Source organism: Schistocerca nitens, chromosome 5 (assembly GCF_023898315.1).
Source record: "Schistocerca nitens isolate TAMUIC-IGC-003100 chromosome 5, iqSchNite1.1, whole genome shotgun sequence".
NCBI lineage: Eukaryota > Metazoa > Arthropoda > Insecta > Orthoptera > Acrididae > Schistocerca > Schistocerca nitens.
In genome coordinates, this window is record NC_064618.1 from 656354168 (window position 1) to 656375370 (window position 21203).

The following is a 21203-nucleotide window of genomic DNA, read 5'->3' on the forward strand; positions in this document are numbered from 1 at the left end:
GCCACCAATAGTATATCCATTGCTATTGCACAGAGAAGGCATTGATTGTGTCATGGTTTTTCTGTGTTTCCTCAGGAACTGCCCATGAGTAAACGATTATTTCATTAGCTGCCTCAGGCCTACCCTACACCATAGCTAATGTAAATGAAGCAACAGATTTGCTCCATTTGTCTTGGTTGTACGAAGGGTACATTATTTAAATTTTGACCCTGTACTGTTGAATAGCTACAGTATGCCTGTTCTTCCGATACATATACAAATGGTCGCTACACCAAGGGCTTTACAAAATACTTGAGCTCTTATCTCTGTGATCAATAGAACCCTACATATGGCCCCCTGAAAAATTGCATATTTCTGTACGGTATGGTACTGTGAATCTTCATGCACAGACCAATAGTGAAAAACTAATAATAGGAAAGACGTTTTGTGTGAGTTATCTATTGCAGAAACAACTGCCAAGGGAGCTGTCAATTTATCTAGAGACAAGTGTAAATTTTTTCTTGTAATGGTTTCATTTGTATTTACCTTTCATGCAACTGGGACGCTGCTAATCTTACAGCTGGGTATGTAATTAAGCATATTAATTTTTTGAGTGACTATTTGTGTAAAGTCTACCTGGAAGTGGTACTTCACAGACTGTATAAAAATGTCTAACACAAGTGACTTTACATGAAGTGTCAGGGAGAAATCTGGAATAGACTACTGAGAAGTGTAAACAGAGACAAGCTATCGAATTGAGTAGTCCTACAAGTGACACAGAGTGTGACTGTCCAGAAAATAAAGGGACAGGTGGAAAAGAATAAGATATTTGCACAGTGCACATATGACTCAAGGTTTTGTTACTGGAGGGCAGCTCCAGACAATGAAGTAAAAACTATTCGTTCTTGACTGCTGAGAGCTCAGTAGGATTAGACAGTTTCAAGAGGAGTTTACACAATGAAGTGGGAGTTGGTGGTTGGAACTTGGATGGAATGTTTGTGAAGAATAGGTTTGTGATCTGATGTGGTTTTTATTAGAAAGTACAGTGGAATAATTTTAACTTTAGAACACTGACTAGTGTCATCAAATTTATGGATGTTAAATATTTACAAAAGTTCACAAATGTAAATGATTGCTGACAATGACAATTAAGCAGCTCTTCCTTTTTATGATACTTGGTATTATACAAAAAATAGTGTCAATTAATGTAACAGTGTAAGTTTCTCATATTATTTTAATTTTTTCAGACATGTATTTATAACCAAATAAATGTTTTTCATGATATTGGTAACATAGAGTTAATAATTACCAATTTTGGAAGTTCATGACCAGCAACTTACTATAAGTAACCAACCTATTTTATATTTTCATCACCTGTTGCAAAGAAATTAGTACCTGAACATAACATAATGGAACTTAGGTGGTTTCTGGGTAGTTTTTAATGTGTGTTGGTTGTTGATTGTATGTGCAGGAATGGTAAAGAGTACTTTTTGTGGAATTTTAAACAATTTTGATTGACAGAGGTATTTTGTTGTATTTTTCCACCTTAACATTATCAACTGACTGAACAAACATTTATTATTATAGGATTGGCGAAAATTTGTTCCCAGTTTGGGGTGGCAAACAAACCAATGGAACTCTCATCACCACCAATCAAACACCAAGTATTCCGTTACAAGAGTTTAAATTACCAAATTGTAGACAGTTGTGTTTGCTCCACAAATGGCTGCCTGGAGTTCCAGCTAACTCTTCACGGTATCACAAATATGAAGTTGATTTTCTTCTCAAGTTTAATTTTTGTTTGAAAGCACCAGTCTTGTAAGCTGTATATGTAACTAAATTCTTTTCCCCCTTGCTTTGAGAACTTTAAGGAATTACATCAACTATAACAGACGTAACTGAACAGAATCCACTACAGATCACCGAGATACCTGCTCTCTTTTCTGCTCATCACTACGAATGTCATAACCTCATCAGGAGACAACTGTGTCACTTCATCTTCTGGAGTCATGTTGTAATGGGGTTCCAATGAATGTTTCTTCCAGCACATAATAGTACAGTCACATTTTAGCACTCTGAATGGCCTTCAAATAGAACGTTAAAGTAAAGAAATTCCACATTGCACTCAGTCACGTCACTTCTCCAGATTTCTGTATTTTGGACAGGTCACACATGACACTGAATACCAAATGTAAAGCAAAAATCTTATGTGAATAGTTCATGTTGCAGGCACTTGGCAAGACTGGGAAGTTTATCCAGCAGGCTGATACGGTGATGGACCTGGTCTAGCAGTGTCCTCTCCTTCTCCCTCTCCCCTCCTCTCCTCTCTGCCCTCATACCCTGTGCATGAGTATGGTCTGTGCATTTGTTCACAGCGTGCTGTTTCTCCAGGCCTGATCTATGGTTTCAGCATCAGCTGTGCCACATTGTATCTGTTAATGTATCAGGTCTTTCAGGTTTGGTTTTCCACTTCATAACTGGACAGCTGAATGAGAGTGCTTAACATTGTGCACTGATGTATGCAAAGATTTAAATGTTCAGTGTTGCTCTTTTAGTGCTCTGCAGGCTGTAACTATGGTTTCCTGTAATAAAAATTCTATGCAGTGTCACGATAAAAGTAGACCAAAACATGATATTGGTTATTGCTGACCAACATATGTGTATGAGTGTCTGAAGAAGCAAGTGCACAATAAAAAATGAGTTGCATGAAGACGTAGCTGTCTTTGGCTGCCGTGTATGCAGCAGCAAGCTTAATATTGAGGAAAATGAATAGTATACCTCCTAGGACACTTAGGTTCAGTTACTTTTACCATAAGAATAATTGCCAATTTGAAGATATAGTAATCAGTAACTTTATTCATTTTATATGGTATCATTCACTGGTGTCCCAAAGGATAATATTATGGATAATTCCTCAATTAGGCAAAAAGCATTCATTGTACAGAATAATATAATTGGATTCATGTGGGATTCACACATGTAAGAACATTGGACAAAAAATTAGTCATCTCCAGGAGACATCACACTAATACTGTGTGATGCTACTTCTAATGTTGACAGTAGGTTCATTTCAATGAGGAAGAGAGCCCACAAGTTTCTTCTGGTATCCCATATCCATCCAACTGAAGCCACTCATTGATGATCTGGTCCTGCAGAGCTATGAAATTGTGGAGATGTTAACTGCTATATTTCACCTGTGGCTCCAAACAGTCCGAGCCTTTTTCTATGGGATTAAGATTGAGTGATTTAGTGAGCCAGCCAAGGTAAATTAGGATGCCTCAGTGTTTGTCAAACCAGTGCTCCGTGTACAGGATGTTGTCATCTTGAAAGACGGGTGTGTCCTCCTCCCCTACACTCATCATAAAGTTGTAGGAAAAATGGAGACACTCGGTCACTGAGAATGTTGAAATAAACATCCCGTTCATGTTCACAGTAATTTGAATGACTGCGCTCAAATCATGGTACGAAAAACACCCTCTAAACGTCAAAGAACCACTTCCAGCCTGACTATTCTCCTTACACACTGAGGGACAAATATCTCTCAGACCCATTGGTGCATTTGATACCCTGCAGCATTTAAAACAGGCAGAATCACAGCTTCTTGTACTACACTGCATGACTCCAATCAGCTACAGTTCACTTTCTGTATAGTTTGGCCCACTGCAGATGTGCAACTTTATGTGCTGCTGTAAGCAATGGCCTTTTGTAAGATACTGTAGCTGAAATGTCCTTTGCATGCACTCCCATTAAAATGTACACTCAAAAATGAAGCTAGCAGAGATGGAGCGGCATTCACTGACAGCAGAAATTCCTGTCAATTTTGACAAGGCATGGCACTTGTCTGTCGTTGCTGTCAGTTAAGCTCTTTTAAGGACCAATGTTCTTACACTGTGTTACATAGTTCTGAGTGGTATACTATTCCTTGTAAACACACTGGACAGTTTACTTTGATACACAAATAAATTGAGCAATTTCTTGTGTGGCAATGGACATTACAGTTCCTTTCTAGCATTCTGCCATGTCTTCACATCAACACAGTTCACTGGACTGATTACTTGCAAGTGACTGGCATACACACAGCATTTCACTGCCATGTTTTACATAATTGGCGGGGAACCACATTACTGACTGGTACTTTTTCCACCATCTATAGCACTCCAGGTGATCAGTGTGTTCTTTTAAGACAGTGACTAATACAGTGCTACTATAAATGATTCATTTGTTTGTTGAGTTCTGTATTTTCCAAAGTATTATACGTAGGTTGGAACTTAAATAGTGGCAACTCTGCTGTGGAGACACTATGCAATGGAATCTACAACTGTCGCTGATAGCACACGTTGTTGACATACCTACCTCACCTCCAAACAAATGGACTCACCCGTCCCATGTCACCAGCATGCGTGCTATCGAGGGAAACACAGCCACTTGTCAGTCAGTGGTCTAACGTAACAGCGTCACTATGGTTTAGAAACAGGAACAATGGAGTTGGATCAAGATTGAATGTGCCACAGGTCGTACAGCATGACAGTGTCATCAAGGTCTTCAAGAGGCATGCAGGGAATCGGCATTGACGTACAGAACAGTGGCACATTGGGTAAAAGCCTTCAAAAAAGGTCAGTAAACTGTGACAGACATGAATCAGGCAGGTCGTCCTAACATCTCTGAAGAAGAAGTGCATGCTGTTGCTGCATTAGTGGACAGTGATCGACACCAAGCGATTAGCATATACGACTGTGCTTTGCATCCTGAAGGAATGCCTGGGCATGCGAAAAACTGCATCGCGATGGGTTCCGCATGACTTGATGGAAATGCAGAAATGGATGCGTTATAACACTGCTCAGATGCACTTGGAGCACTATGAGTGCGAAGGAGAGGCTTTCTTACGCCGTATCGTAACACTGGATGAGACATGGGCCACATTGTATGAGCCAAAACTGAAACGCCAATCCAATGAATGGCACCATTATGGGTCGCCGCGAAAGTCAAACGTGCATCAGAGCCCCAGTATGATGAAAGTTATGGTGATTCTCGTGTATGACTCTGATGGTATTATCCTAATGCATTACGCTCCTCCACGGCAGACTGTCAATGCACAGTATTACTGTTTGTTTTTGGAGCATCACCTGCGTCCAGCTGCGGCGACACTATCTGCGCAACCCACCCATCATTTTACATGACAATGTACGGGCGCATACAGCACAAGCTGTGGCTGCTCTATTCGGTTGATGGGACTGGGAAGTACTGTACCATGCACCATACTCCCCAGACTTAAGTCCTTGTGACTCTGATTTGATTCCGAAGATGAAGGAACCATTTCACGCCATTCGCTTCAGAACTGTTCCAGAGATTCGACAGGCAGTAGACTGCTCCATTCACATCATCAACAGTACAGGCTCTGCTAACGGTATACTAGGCTTTCCACATCACTGGCAATGGGTTCCAGACAATGCTGGTGACTACTTTGAAGGACAGTAACAGGTGCAAACAAGTAACTCTTTTTGTATCAGTTGTGAATAAATAGCTGCCACTATTTAAGTTCCAACCCTCGTATGTACAAACATGATGGATGCAGAAATAGAAGTGTAAACTCATCAAATTTGCATTGTGCCCATCAGTTGGCTTTACAGATGTAGTGCCTTGACAAAACAGCAATAAAGCAAGAAAAGAGTTTTGTGTGTTGGAATATGCAAAGATGTTTATCTGTTACAACAATGCAGCATGGATTCAGAAGGAATTATGAAAAAGAACCGCCATGTAAACAGAGCACTGTGTGTGAATATCAACAATTAGAGACACTGATTCTCTCTGTAAATGGGAAAGTACTGGTCAACCAAGTATGCCAGATACACCCTTGGAGATGGTGACGGAAATTTTTATGCCCAGTCCAGAAAAATCAATGCTCTGCACAAGTCACGAATTTGGAATACAGCAGCAAATGGTGTGGAAGATTTTATGACAGCAGTTACATTTCAGACTGTACTGTCTGGAGCTAGAGCAACAATTTAAATTGGAAGATTATACAGGCAGCTTCAATTTTGCATCATAAGGTAGGAGGAGCTTAAGGATGAACATTTCACCTCCAAGCGCATATTCAGCAATTAATATGAGCCATTTTTCTTCTGAGAGAAGACAGTAACAGGTATCTCTTACCTTGATATGTCACACTTCTTGTTGCTCCCACAACTGACTGCCAAGTCCGAGAATTTCATCTTCCAACAAGACGGGGCACCTCACCATCGGAACACTGATGTTCATCGCTAGCTAAATGATGACCTTTCACATCACTGGATTGGGAATAGTGGTGAAGATGATGTGGCGCTATTCCCTTGGCCCTCCGGGTTGCCTGACCAAACACGTTGACTTTTTCCTTTGCGGGCATGTTATGAACCATGTTTATGTACCCCCCTACCAAGACCACTGGAACAGCTCAGTGAATTCATCAATACTGCTGGAGTTATCATTGACAGGATGTTGCTAGACAAGGTATGGAGTGAATTTGACTACCACTTGGATGTGCTGTGCTGTGCGACTGGAACGACACTCATGTAACAACTGCAGAGAGCAAAATGCAAACATGTGATCAACAGTTCCATTCATGCATCAGTCATGTTTGTACATGTAATACTTTGTACAGTACAGAGCTTTTAAAATGAATGAATCATTTTTACTAGCCCTGTATTTTGTCAGTGAGTTTACATCTTGTAGGCATCTGTTTAAGCAATCGGGAACAATAACCACAGTCTCACAATAAATTTAATCATAGTGGAAATAAGTTTTTAACAATCCACTGCAGTTTGAGACTAAGAGAGACATTCACAGATACAATACTATAGTGATTATAGTCCACTTCATGAATGATGGCAGTTTGTGCAAGTCGAGCCATGAATAAGGATTGCACTGTTGCCGATTCTAAGAGACACCTGTGTTACATGTATACACATGCTCTATGCATGAAGAAAGTGTGTATCCTGCACATTATGTCTCCTGCTCGCATACGTAGAATATGTCACTTGCCACCACCGTCAGCCATGACAATTTGCAATAAATGGAATAAAAATTCACTAAATAACTCACCACTATCATGTTTAATGGCATTGGTTACAACATACACACCAGGGCACTCAGAATACTACTGAATGCTCACTGGCTACTGGAGAATGCGATGCACATGCGCAGAGCAAGTCTGACCTCCACTGTAACTCCACCTATAACTTGTGGCATAGAAAAGAGTGAAATTCACACTTATAGAACTCTGTCAGTCTGATAATGGAAATAAAATCTATTGTTTTCTAATATAGATTAAATTTGTCTCTCTTGAATAATTCTTTCTGTATCATAGAGCAGGGATGCACAGACCATGGCTCATGGGCCACATGCAACAAGCCACTGATATGGTGGTGGACCACCCTTCACCGTTTATTCTTGCAAATTTGCTCACCCCAACCCCCACCCTCCCCTCTCTCAGGAAGGAGAACTTCGATCCTTTGACCCAGTCTAGCTGGCACTGGGACAGTGTGACCCCAATTCACAATAGTAACTTGTTTCATGGCACTTTATTTTGAAATTTGCACACTTTCGCAACAATGCAGTTGCTGCAATAAGAACTGCATGTGAGCGTACATTTTTCTAATTACATCTGCTAAATGCAATGAATATTTGTAAAACAAATTATGTGAACTTTTCTTCTCCCCCTTCATTGTCTCACTTGGGGCACAAAGTGCCAGCAAATCTGTATGACCCTGTCACAGAGGAAATCTTAGTACAAATAAGGACTCAGTTACAAATTTATGAAATTTTTGCTCAACTGACATGTTCCACACTATATAATTTTCTGTGAATATGACATATGAAACATGGAGCTAACTAACGAAATGAAGTTGCTACTTATGGGTTTATCTACAGTGACAGACAGGGTATGTTTTTGTGACATTCAAAATAATTTGAAAACAAATAAATAACTGAATATTACTGATTTACAAAATAATTCTTAGAAATCAACTACATATGTTTCCACTATACATAATATTTATTCCTTACCCCTTTTGGAAAAGACTCGGGGATTAGATTTAATCAAAGGGAAGAAAAATCACAGTTCTGTTACTGATTTGTATCACTCAAATTTGTAACCTAATCCTTGCTGAGCACAATCAATGATTCAATTTGCAGTTAAAATAACCATTTCTTCCACTTCAACCTCTGGTGTTTTAGGAATAACAACAGAAGAAGGAGAGCAGCAACAGCAGCAGTGGTGGTGGTGGTGGTGGTGGTGGTGGTAGGAGTAATAGTATGAGGAGGAGTAGGGTGACAGTTGCATTTGAAAAACTCTGCATTATCAGTTAGTTCAGTTTCATCATGACCTACCACCAATTACTAAGACTTTGAGATGAAGGAATCCTTGTCACTCTTACTTGTGCTTTTGCATCCAATACTTTCACTGGTTTTCTCTTGAACTGTGAATTAGACTCTTTGTCCAGCTCTGATACAGCAAAAGCTGTTGCACTTTTCACTTCAGAATTGTCCACATCTATATTCCCTGGGGCACCAACCAACATTCTGTGCGGCTCTGTATCAGAATGTTCAGACTGCACAACAAAAACAGACATGTTAATTAAATTCTGAAAAGCTCCACGACTAAGAAAAAATCACATAACTTAACAGTTACTTAAATTTATAACAGAATGTAGGCAAAGGTACTGCAGTACTAAAATTATATTTAGATCCATCATTTTTCTCAACTGTACCAAAGTCTCCAATCGAGGTGAAATAATAGACACATGTTCTATACAATACATACCCTCTTTCTCCGTTGAATAGACCCAGGTGAACATGAGATTTTATCTATCTGCCGATCTTTCAGCCATGGTCTATCCCAGACTTTTATGTCACATATTTGACTGCCCTGAAAAGGTGAAAATGAACAGTTGATAAACTGCATTATGCTTTAAACAAGCAGTAAACTATCACTACATGAGGTGAAGGGAAAGGCCTCCAGACTCTTAGATTACCCTTCACTGAAAGTGAAAAACAATCTGCTGTAGCTTCACAAATTAGTGTTGCTGACACTGATGTCTTTTTCATCTGAATGATGACAGACAGACATCAGGTTTTAGTATTTAATGTAATAATGATATTGTTACATCAATGTATTTATGTCAATATGTTTTTCTTTGTTTCGTTTGCAGTTGATGGGAACTGTAACAATATACTGTTGTCTGTTTCACCTGAGGTCGACATCTGCGATGTCAAAAAACACACTCTTTTTAGCTGATGGCAAGCGACTCTGAGAAGATGCCATCCACTTTGTAAAAGTATCTTAAGCTGAACTGTGACATGTTCATGATGAAGTGTGGAGCCAGTGTTTGAATTTATAGATTTTTTTCACAGTCTCTGACAGGAAATATTTTTCATTTCATTAGTAGTTTTGGTTAATTATGATCATCTTCAGTTCAATCAAGAAAAGACCTAAGGGAAAGAGTATAAACATAAATAGGCGCAGTGCAACATGATCAGAAAATATTGGTAGATCTCTGTGCAAAATGTTACAAAATGTGATCAAAGACTCATATAAATTCTATCCTATGTTATTTATTAAACAAATGAAATGAAAGAAAATGTTAGCACTTGACCATCAGTCAGAAGATTCATATTGTTCACGCTGTTGAAATAATGTTGGTCAGTTGGTAACAGCAACCTATATCTACGGAACGGATTAACGAACTTTTATCTGAGATGTACAAAGAAAAGAGATTTTTAAACCAAGCGTTCTTATTTTCTTGAAGAAATTTACTAATTTACTTATTACATCAAACTGAAACCTGGCATGCAGAAGTTTTGAGATGAAGCAAAATGAAGCATGCACAAAATAGCATTTCAGACTTTTAATATGTTACAACTGAGAATGTATCATGTATGTAATTTGTTGTAGTAATGAGTAGTAACTGTTTTGACAATATAATATTTGAATGCAAGAATGCTGATAACAGTGAAGTCCATTACACACAAGTTCATTTAAACTTTAGAGAATGATTAATTTACTAAACATACACAAGGAGAGAAATAGTCTTAAGGCCAATCAGTAAACAATATTGTTTGTAGAACTTTTTTTTATCTGTTGCATTGGCATGGTAACAGCTGTCGTATGAGTGTACCTATCTGTGGAATGCCCATTTGGATTTTGTCACGGTTATTGACTGAAAGACAAGTGAATACTTCATAATGACATTTTCAAAAGAAAGTGAGACTACAACTACATAATAAAGTCATACTACTTCCAGTGTGCCAGCAATGTACCAACAGTTCAAACAGCCCGCTAGAACTCTTTACTCACCACATTCGTTGATTGATTTTGTAGTACAGTGGATTAACTGTCCAAACTGCATGGTCAACATTCCCTCATTAGCAGAACAATTCCATAGAGGACAGTGTCATTAACCAGAAGTAAAAGCCACATAAGTGTGTTATCCCGATGTTAGAAGCAGAGATGTCCAGAACTCTGACCATACAGATAAACATATCATTATAGAAAATATAAAAAAGGATGTAAAAACGTGGCCAGTGTAGTGCAGGTAGGATGAAGAAGACATTTTGGAGGTAACGTATGGCATGATGCACACCACTTCCCCCATGTCCAACCCTCAGCTAATGTGAGACACGTTTAGAAAAATTATATAATAAACTCAGTCCTTCTAAGTAGACGAAGGGGAGATAAATGTGTAACAAATATTGAGTAATGAAGGAAAGGTAAAAGGTTATGATCTGGTCAGCAAGTGAGGTAGGCAGAGTATAGGGTCTCCTGTGACTTAGTATGCAGGGAGAGGGCCCCCATCGACAATTGCCCCACTCCCAACCTGGGTTGGCTGAAACAGTAAAGCTGGGCATAAAAGCCACTCTCTCTCAAAGGGAGCTTAAAACCTGTCTGGCAATCCTTTCCTAAGACCCTCGACTTTGTCAGAGTGCACCCCACAATGATGCGAACCGCTGTCAACAAAATCATTGTCAAGTCAGATGAGTAAAACCAATATCAAACTAGCATATGACAGCTGACTTTCTGTGACAAACAAAAAAGAAGAATGCTACCAGTTGTCTCCTCAACAGCACAGAATCTGTTCACTGGAGCCATTCCTTACTCCAGTTGGAATGGGCTGCAAGTCTCATCTGTGCTTGCAATTTCAGTTCCCACTATCCCCATTGTCAATGCTGGCTTGTAGTTGCTTCCATTGCTTAAGATCCCTGGGATTCCCATGTGCCTCAGGATCTGGAGGAAAACAATTGTCTGTGAAGTAAGGGTGAGATCTTGAAGTAGATCACAAACAGAGGAAACTACCAGGTTGTGTGGATAGCAGCAGTTCAATAACTTGAAGAATGGCAACAGAATCACTGAACACCAAAACCTAGTTGCAAATTTTCTTCTTGATGAAACAGTGGGCTCTAGAAATAGCCACCAGTTCCCCCATGAAGGCAGTACAGGACCCTGGACTCTGGTAAAGAGTGTTATTCCTGTTATTCAGCACACATGAAAGACTGTCCTGTATTTCTGTGTCTTTATAGTTATCGGCATATATGATTTCAACAAACAGGCATTCTTGGATGATTCAGTGGAAACTATGGATGATTCAGTGGAAACTATATCAAAACAATATGAGTGACAGAGATTAGAGGCTCATGGAATAGATCTGGATACAACCAGGGGAGAAGCACATTAGGTCACTCTGTGGATACATATGGCAGGAGTGAGGTGGAGGTTCTATGAAGAATTCTCAGAATATTCCAATTTGAAAGTCCAATCTGGATCAGTTGTGAGGGGGTTGACACTCCTGGAAGAAAAAAAAGAATTTGGTAATGTGGATGGCTAAGTAATTAGCAGACTGCAATAGTGTAACTGAGTAGCTGTTGCTATCATCAAAACTGCAGAGATAGGATCCTGAATTCTGACAGAAGACTGTCACTGGGAATTTTTGTGTGAAAGGCACTGTTGGTTAACCTTCGTGCAACGATCATGAATTGCATCTAACAGTTGCATAGCTGATGGTGGTGCTGAATCACATGTTAGAATCTGTAGTTTAATCACAGATGGATGTGAGGGTGACATGACTTACATCTCAAGGGATATGGCTTAGAAAACTGAGAGCATTAAATTTTCATATACAATGTGTGTTTGGCTGATGGTTATGGAACAACCATGTTAGCTATTAAAGTAGAGAAGACCTAAAAATATGGACTCTTGATACTACCCCGAGGTGCTGGTTCCGGTGCAGGAGTCTGATTCTGGATGGATAGTGGTGTGGTAACAAATATGTGTGCCTCACATTTTGATAGGAGGAAACTGCAATCCATGATAGATAGGTCAAGACTAGGCCCTCTGTACGACTGCCTGGAGTTCATGTTAGCTAAGGTCACAGAGTGGGAGTTGTACAAAATGCAAAAAGTCATAAACACAAAGAACAGTAGTAATCACTAGACCAACTGAGTCCAAAAGTCCATTGATGGCTACAAGGAAAAGGGTAACACACACAACTGAGCCCTGGGGTGCATCAATCTCCTGAACTTGTGGAGTGCTGAGAGATGTACTGACCAACCTGAGAAAAACTGAAGTGGACAAAAAGTTGTGTGTTAAAAAACAGAAAGCCTCTTTTGGTAGTCCTAATGTGGAGAATGGTTTATATATGGTGGTGCTGAATCACAGGTCTGGAATCTGTAGTTTAATCACAACAAGACCAGCATCCACAGATGGATGTGAGGGTGATGTGATTTACATCTCAATCTAAAAAAAAAGACGTTGATAAGGTGACCGCATTTACATTTGTGTTTGGTAAAGTCAGCTGGTTTGCCATTTCCAAGCAGATCAGATGGTCAGCTATGAACTATCACTATCAGAAACCACACTTATAGGAGGACATTAAGGTCTCATGGTCGCATTCCAAGCATGGCTTTTGCCCGAGACAGAGCGACATGAACTGTTAAAAGGGATTTAGCTGACTGACCATTATGACAGGGTGTCTTTTGATTTGACTATGATGTTAAAATCCCTGGTGCGAAGGTAAAGCACTGGAAGGTGACTCGAAATGAAACTCGTTAGAAGCATTCATTACCTGAAATATTACAAGCTCAACCTATCTGCACTGATGGAGGTGTCTCCACAAATTGACACTCTCTATGATCCTGTCAGATCGCTACTTCCCTGCAGCGACCTCTGACTGACTATTCCTGCACCTTTCCATTCGCTAACCTACACACAGCTTCTCTGCTCACGTTTAACTGCTGTCTCTAATCGCCCAACTTCTCTCTCAGAGCCTCCAGCTCCCTGGTTTTGTCCATATTTCCCCTTTGACCCCACCAGCTATTGCCATGATATAATTCTGAAGAGTTCTCACCATCTTAATGGCTCTACATTTGTTATTTCTTCAGCAATTCTTCTGAGTCTGGGTGGAGGGGAAGAACCAGCTCGCTTCATTGGCTTCTCACGATGTAAACCTCTCTCTTTCTCCCTTTCGTCCCATGGGACACACTGTCTAGCAAGAAGTGCCTCACAATTATACTGTCGTTATAAGCAGAGTGTACTTTGACTCCCAGCCTATGAATAGACCACTGTCCAGTAATATCCCCTGGACACTCTGTGAGCTTATAGCTTATAACTGAGCCAGGGTGATGGACTGATGTCTGGCCAGTCACCTTGCTTCCATGTCGCTTCTCTGGCCATACCTAATTGTTTGACTTTATTCTTACTTTGTTAATATGTTCATATGAGACTTTGCTTTTTCTTGTGAACATGCCACCAAGATTCAAGGACACAGCACAACTGATACTCACCATTCTTTTGAGCAATTTTCATGGTTCGTTAGTGAGACTGATCGGGTTTTTGGCTGTGTTAAAAACTGTGGTAATGATACTATCTCACTATTGTGAGGGGAATTCACTAGGTGCAACTGGAAACCATGAGCAGGTAGTATTTAAGATCTATATTCAAGAGTTAGATCATTTGCTTGTGAACCAAGTCAGGACCTCACACTAGGTTTCAGAGCAAGGTAAGGGCTCTAAGCAGTTACCGTTCATTAAAAGGCTTGATATAAAAGGTGTGACCAAAAAGTAACAGGGAATTTTCTTCTTCTTAAAATTTCTTTATTTATTCATCAACATTAATTTTAACCCCTTCAAATTAACCCCTTTCAGATATACTACACTTGTGCCAGTGCTTTTTCCAATCTTGGAAGAACATCTGGATCTAACTGTTTGTCATGGTGTTCAGCTCTTTCAGTGATTGTTTTTATCTCGTCAATGGGGGCAAAACAACATCTCTTCATGGTTCTCTTCAGCCTCGGGAATAAACAGAAGTTACAGGGGGCCATGTTAGGCAAATACAATCGCAACACAACAGTTCTGTTTTTCATCAAAATATCACAAACAAGCATTGATGTGTAAGCAGGAGCATTACTGTGATGGAATTTCCATGAGTGGTTTTGCCACAATTCTGGCAGTTTTCTTGAGATTGCTTCACGCAAATGGCAAATAACTTCCAAGTAGTATTCCTTAATGACTATATGGTCATAAAGCACGAGCTCCTAATGCACTATCCCACTGTAATTGAAGAAAACACTGAGAAGAACCTTCAATTGCGACTGAACTAGTCGATTTTTTCTCTCTCTCTTTTCTTTCTTTTCTGGTCTTGGCTCTTGTGACAGTTTCCATCAGGACAGTTGGGTATAGGTTTAGACATCATACCCTGATACCCACGTATCATTACCTGTTGTAAACTTCTGTAGAAGATCTGGATTGTTGTTGATTTCATCAGCAATTCTTGAGAAATGTCTACAGGATGTCGACTTTGGTCAAAATCCAACAATTTCAAAACAAACTCTGCTGCTACACATTTCATGCCCAAAACACCCAAAAAACAATTGCTTGGCATGAGCCAAAGGATATGTTGACATAATCAGCAAGCTCTATGATGGTGACTCGGCAATTTTCCAGAACAATTTTCTTTCTTATTCCAAATTGTTGTCTCTAACCGATGTGCTAGGGTGTGCAGGGTATTCATTGCTGTCAACATATTCCTGACCTTCTTTGAAAGGTTTATACCGCTTATAAATTCTTGTCTTACTTGTAGTAAATTTGTCAAAAGCCACAGTCAATATTTCGAATGCAGTGCTGCACTTTATTCCATTTTTCAAGCAAAATTTAATGCAAATTCTTTGATTCTTTTTTTTTCGTAAGTAAAAATTAACTGAGCACTCAAAAACACACAACTTTTTCGACTGTCAACAATTAACTAAATATTTAAAACAGCTGAAAATGCAATCATACATAAGGAACACTTATACCGACAAGATTTTAAAAGGTTTGGAAAATTGGATGTATAAAGCCCACAAAATTAAAAAGTTCTCATTACTTTCTTATCACAGCTCGTGTGGCCCAACGAAATTTATAGTGAAGATGGGCAGTTGTCTTCCAACTGCTGTTTATGTACTTGGAAGGTGGTAGAATAACAAGAAGACACTGAACCACAGCAGAGCACGTTTGAAAAGTTCAGCAAGAGCCGATGGGTTGATAGACACATTACCATTAGGTAAGAGAGCTGTCAGATTTGAAGATACTTTCATTCCAGAAGGCATGAGCTAGGATTCCCTGCTCTCTTTCGTCCTATGCATGGTTAAAAAAAGCTCTTGCATACAACTGATTAAAGTTTATGAGATTGGCCATCAAGGAGAGTTGTTTATATCAAAGAGTTTTTTGACAATCTCAGACTGTGTTGCTTTTTCTTCAGCCCATACTAAGACCATCTGAGTTGTTGCTTTTTCTTCTGTTCACCCTGAGACCTGCTGCCTATGGGGTGGGCCTGTGGAAAGAGGAACCACTGTTTCAGCAGTGTGGGTGATTGTAGCAGAGACTTCTCTGAGGATATTGTCAATGAGTCCTGACAGGAAGGCTGCAAAGTTGCCACCGAAGATATAGATCTGTCGCTTTGCCCTCTGAAGTGCTCAGCATAGTGGCCAGTCTGATGATTGGTGGCTTGGATGCAAAAGGACTGATGGAAGATGGTCAGTCACAGTAACTGTTGTTCACAGACAATTTTATCAAGGTAACAAGATTAGAAGAATTATGGCATCAATGGCGGAGAGTGTATCATGAGCTGCATCAAAGTGAATAGATCACCTCTCCATTGCTTGACACTCCCCTATAGGGAATTATGCACACCGAAGTCCCAGAACAAAAGAAATGGTGTATGAGCTGCTGCATCAACTTGATTATCATGAAATATGTTCTTCCCAGGCTTGGAGATATGTAAGTTGTAGAGGTGGCATGAGTGGTCATCCAATCCTGCAAAATTATTGCTTCTAATGCTATATGAAAAGGCACTCATTCACTACTAACACCCATGTGAGTGAGGATATAGAGCCCTTATGACGCCCTATCATTGCTCTAATGGTTTTACAGTATGCACTGTAATGTTTGAGAGCGGGATAGTGACTGTCAGACAACCGTGTCCCTTGTAGGGTTACCCAGACTTCCAAGTCGACGAAAATAAGTGCCTCGGTTCAGATTGGTGGTGGTAAAACCTATTGCTGTTACTCTGAATGATCACATACTGGGTGTCCTGAAAGGTAGGGTTATCCAGACTTCCAAGTTGAATGATCACTAGGGCCCGGATTTTAATGACAAGTCATATTTTTTTCTGAACTATAGGGTGAATTTTAGAACAATTTATACACAAATCTAGGAATTTTAGTGTAGAAAAATGTATTTTGATTGTGCATATAAAGTCATATTTCAACAAATTTTAGTAATAGGTCATAATGTGGCTAACTTTTAATATAACAGGTCATATTTCCGTCAACTTTTGCCAAAAATGCGTATACCGTTTTTCTTGTACCTTAAGGGGGACACGAATAAGAAAATGAATATGTTGCTCACGAGACAATGTTTAACGCGCTATTATGAAAGATAAACAGATAAATTAGTACACAGCTTTATTTCTCAGGACTGTAGCAGAAAATCGGTGTACCACAACAGCTGTTTCCCGAACATAAAACATTGTTGCGCAGTCAACAATACGCTCTCAGAGCCAACAAAGGTGGCTTCCGCCGTAATAATCATCGCAGTCGCACAGGTGTTCCCAGTAATCAGTTTGAATACAGCCTTTGCCTTATTCAATATGCCTAAAGCAAAGTACTCTGACAGCGTGAAGTTGCAAGGATATGTTTGAGAATTTGGAGAGAAGTTCTTGAGTACTGATGGGAAAATATTATTTTGGAAGCTGTGTGAAGTTAAAGTTAGTGCAGAAAAGCGCTTTAATGTGCAACAACAATGTAATACTGCTAAACACAGCAGCTGTGTGAAACGAAATGCTGAAAATAACAGCAGGCAAACGCTGTTATTTGAACAGACAGGTCAATCGTCAACTGTGCAATCATTCTGCAAGGATTTGTGTGAGATGATGGTGCCCTGCAACATCCCATTGGAAAAGCTGAAGAATCCACTCTTCAGACGGTTTTTGGAGAAGTACACAACACATCCAGCTCCATATGAATCTACACTGAGAAAGAACTATTTATCCGTATGCTACAATGATGTGTTCAACAGAATACGAATTACTATTGCTGAGTAAAAGATCTGGCTGTCACTAGATGAAACTACAGATATTAGTGGGCAATATATTGCAAATGATGATGTTGGCGTTCTAAAAGTTGATGGCCCTGGAGATACGTTCCTACTAACGTGTGAAGCTCTCGACAGAGTAAACAATTCGATGATTGCTATTTTGTTTGACAGCTCTCTGAAGCTAATGTGGCCGGATGGTGTGAAAAGAGAGAATGTTTTGCTGCTTGTAACAGATGGTGCTTCATATATGGCTAAAGCAGCCAAAGGGCTTCAGATTCTCTACCCCAGTATGATGTATGCCACTTGCCTTGCACATGCGTTGCACAGAGTTGCTGAAGAGGTGTGATCAAATTACCCTGACGTGTACAAATTAATTTCCTGTGGCAAGAAAATCTATGTGAAGGCTCCGCTACGGGTGCAGAGATTCAAGGAACAAGCACCTTCAACGTCCCTCCCACCTAAACCTGCTCTTACACGATGGGGTTCTTGGCTTAATGCTGCTGAGTATTACTGCACCAACTACACCCAAATAAAGACAATCTTCTGTGAGCTTGATAGCGATGAATCAAGTGCTATCAAAATTGTGAAAGAAGTGTTTACAGATACATTGTCTCGAAACTTGGCATACATCAACACCAATTTTTCAGTGATATCAAAAGCCATCAAACGACTGGAAGCTGTTGGCAGTCACCTACGTGAGGCCCTGAGTATTGTGCAACAAGTGCAGACTGAGTTGGGTTGAGCTCGTGGTCATGTGGCTGAAGTGAAATCCAAATTGCAAATTGTTCTCCAATGGAATCTTGGATATTCTACACTGTGAAAAATTAGTGACAGTCTTTCAGGGAATGTCACAACATTTGAAGATACTGAAACAAAGCTGAACTCCAGGACCTGACTATCTTCAAATACGCTCCAGTGACGTCTTGTGAAGTGGAGAGGGGCTTTTCCAGGTGCAAAACTATCCTCAGTGACAACTGTAGATCTTTGACAATGGAAAACCTGAAATTGCACCTTGTGATCCAGTGCAACTTTGCAGATACTGAAGATTGACATACGATATTAAATAATGTGAAACGCTTTAAATACTATGTAGAAATAAAAACATTGTTTTACTGTTTCAACAGATGATCTTTTCACTGCACTTTGTGTTTGGAAAATAAAACATTCAGACATTCGTAAAAAAGGTGCAAATTAGCCACAAACGCTACAGAAAGAAAGAACTAGAATTACAATGTTTTGAGAAGTGAATTTTGTATTACTTTATGGTCAATAAAATATTAAATAAACAAACAAGAATGCTTTAAATAAACATCTATTAAGTCATATTTTACTTTTTTAGGTCATATTTACGTAAGTTTTAGATCATAAATGCTTGCGTATTTCACTGTTTTTTAGGTAATTGAAATCTGGGCCCTAATGATCAGATACTGGGTGTCCTGAAAGGCGGTGGGGAGGGGGGGGGGGGGCGGCAATGGAACCAGAATGATAGGCCACACATCATAATTAAATAGTTAAATCATTTACACCAGCTGGGACGCTATAATATCTATAAATGTGAATTAACAACTGGGATTGTGTCCACTACATTGTGGTGTTCGCTCGGTCTTGTGTGTCGAGTGATCCGCTATACTCGTGAATAAATGTTCGATCAACATTCATTACTAATTCTCACTGTGTGTATTTAAACTGTGAAGTCAGAAAGAAAGCATGTCTTCACTGATGTAGAATTTGTCTCCTAGCGCAGCTTATTCCATGGTGGAGGCTGGAAAAGTCTCTCATAAATATAAATATTCCAAGAAATGACGCTGAGGCCTTCTTTCTTAACAGCAATATATTGACCAATTCATTACAAAACTTCAACACCTCATGCAATACTTTCAACAAATGAGCTGTATCAGCTACAATTTCCTTTGATATTAACTGACATTCATTATGAGATAAATGACAGCTATCGCTAATGTAACAGCTTAAAAAACACTTCCTCTGCTCTTGTGAGCTCATTGTGATTGTCATGGTAGTTGCACTTCCCAGGCAGGAGCTGACAACAAGGAATAAATGCTCAAACACATGTACCATGGAATGTAGTGAAAAAATTGCTACCATTATCCTGGGTTGCAGATACATTGTGTGGCAGTGATATTTTTCATGACTGGTGCAAAGTGATATCAAAAGTGCGGGAGAGTTTTTTTCTGGTCATGTGTTTTTTTTTTTTAATCTTTGCCGTAAAACTATAGAGTCTCCTAGTTTTTGTTACTTCTCCGTTGTTGTTTTTTTAGTTTCTTCTCATTGTGATTATTTGCGAATAAATATTTTTTCATTAACACATTATACATCTACATCTACATTTATACTCCGCAAGCCACCCAACGGTGTGTGGCAGAGGGCACTTTACGTGCCACTGTCATTCCCTCCCTTTTCTGTTCCAGTCGCGTATGATTCGCGGGAAGAACGACTGTCTGAAAGCCTCAGTGCGCGCTCGAATCTCTCTAATTTTACATTTGTGATCTCCTCGGGAGGTATAAGTAGGGGGAAGCAATATATTCGATACCTCATCCAGAAACGCACCCTCTCGAAACCTGGCGAGCAAGCTACACTGTGATGCAGAGCGCCTCTCTTGCAGAGTCTGCCACTTGAGTTTGCTAAACATCTCCGTAATGCTATCACGGTTACCAAATAACCCTGTGACGAAACGCGCCGCTCTTCTTTGGATCTTCTCTCTCTCTTCCGTCAATCCGACCTGGTACGGATCCCACACTGATGAGCAATACTCAAGTATAGGTCGAACGAGTGTTTTGTAAGCCACCTCCTTTGTTGATGGACTACATTTTCTAAGCACTCTCCCAATGAATCTCAACCCATTACCCGCCTTACCAACAATTAATTTTATATGATCATTCCACTTCAAATCGTTCCGCACGCATACTCCCAGATATTTTACAGAAGTAACTGCTACCAGTGTTTGTTCCACTATCATATAATCATACAATAAAAGATCCTTCTTTCTATGTATTCGCAATACATTACATTTGTCTCTGTTAAGGGTCAGTTGCCACTCCCTGCACCAAGTGCCTATCCGCTGCAGATCTTCCTGCATTTCGTTACAATTTTCTAATGCTGCAACTTCTCTGTATACTACAGCATCATCCGCGAAAAGCCGCATGGAACTTCCGACACTATCTACTAGGTCATTTATATATATTGTGAAAAGTAATGGTCCCATAACACTCCCCTGTGGCATGCCAGAGGTTACTTTAACGTCTGTAGACGTCTCTCCATTGATAACAACATGCTGTGTTCTGTTTGCTAAAAATTCTTCAATCCAGCCACACAGCTGGTCCGATATTCGATAGGCTCTTACTTTGTTTATCAGGCGACAGTGCGGAACTGTATCAAAAGCCTTCCGGAAGTCAAGGAAAATAGCATCTACCTGGGAGCCTGTATCTAATATTTTCTGGGTCTCATGAACAAATAAAGCGAGTTGGGTCTCACACGATCGCTGTTTCCGGAATCCATGTTGATTCCTACAGAGTAGATTCTGGGTTTCCAAAAACGACATGATACGCGAGCAAAAAACATGTTCTAAAATTCTACAACAGATCGACGTCAGAGACATAGGTCTATAGTTTTGCGCA

General features: G+C 39.8%; 1 protein-coding gene across 3 annotated transcripts in view; it reads right to left on the bottom strand.

Moving 5' to 3' along the window:
- Positions 1-21203, bottom strand: part of LOC126259422 (uncharacterized) — a 238473-nt gene that overhangs the window by 110844 nt on the left and 106426 nt on the right. For all 3 annotated transcript variants that reach the window (XM_049956207.1, XM_049956206.1, XM_049956205.1), the window contains exons 13-14: positions 8774-8878; positions 8388-8561 (exon numbers count right to left, since the gene is read on the bottom strand). In XM_049956207.1, coding sequence (XP_049812164.1) covers positions 8388-8561; positions 8774-8878 — 279 coding nt within the window. The remainder of the gene's footprint in view (positions 1-8387; positions 8562-8773; positions 8879-21203) is intronic.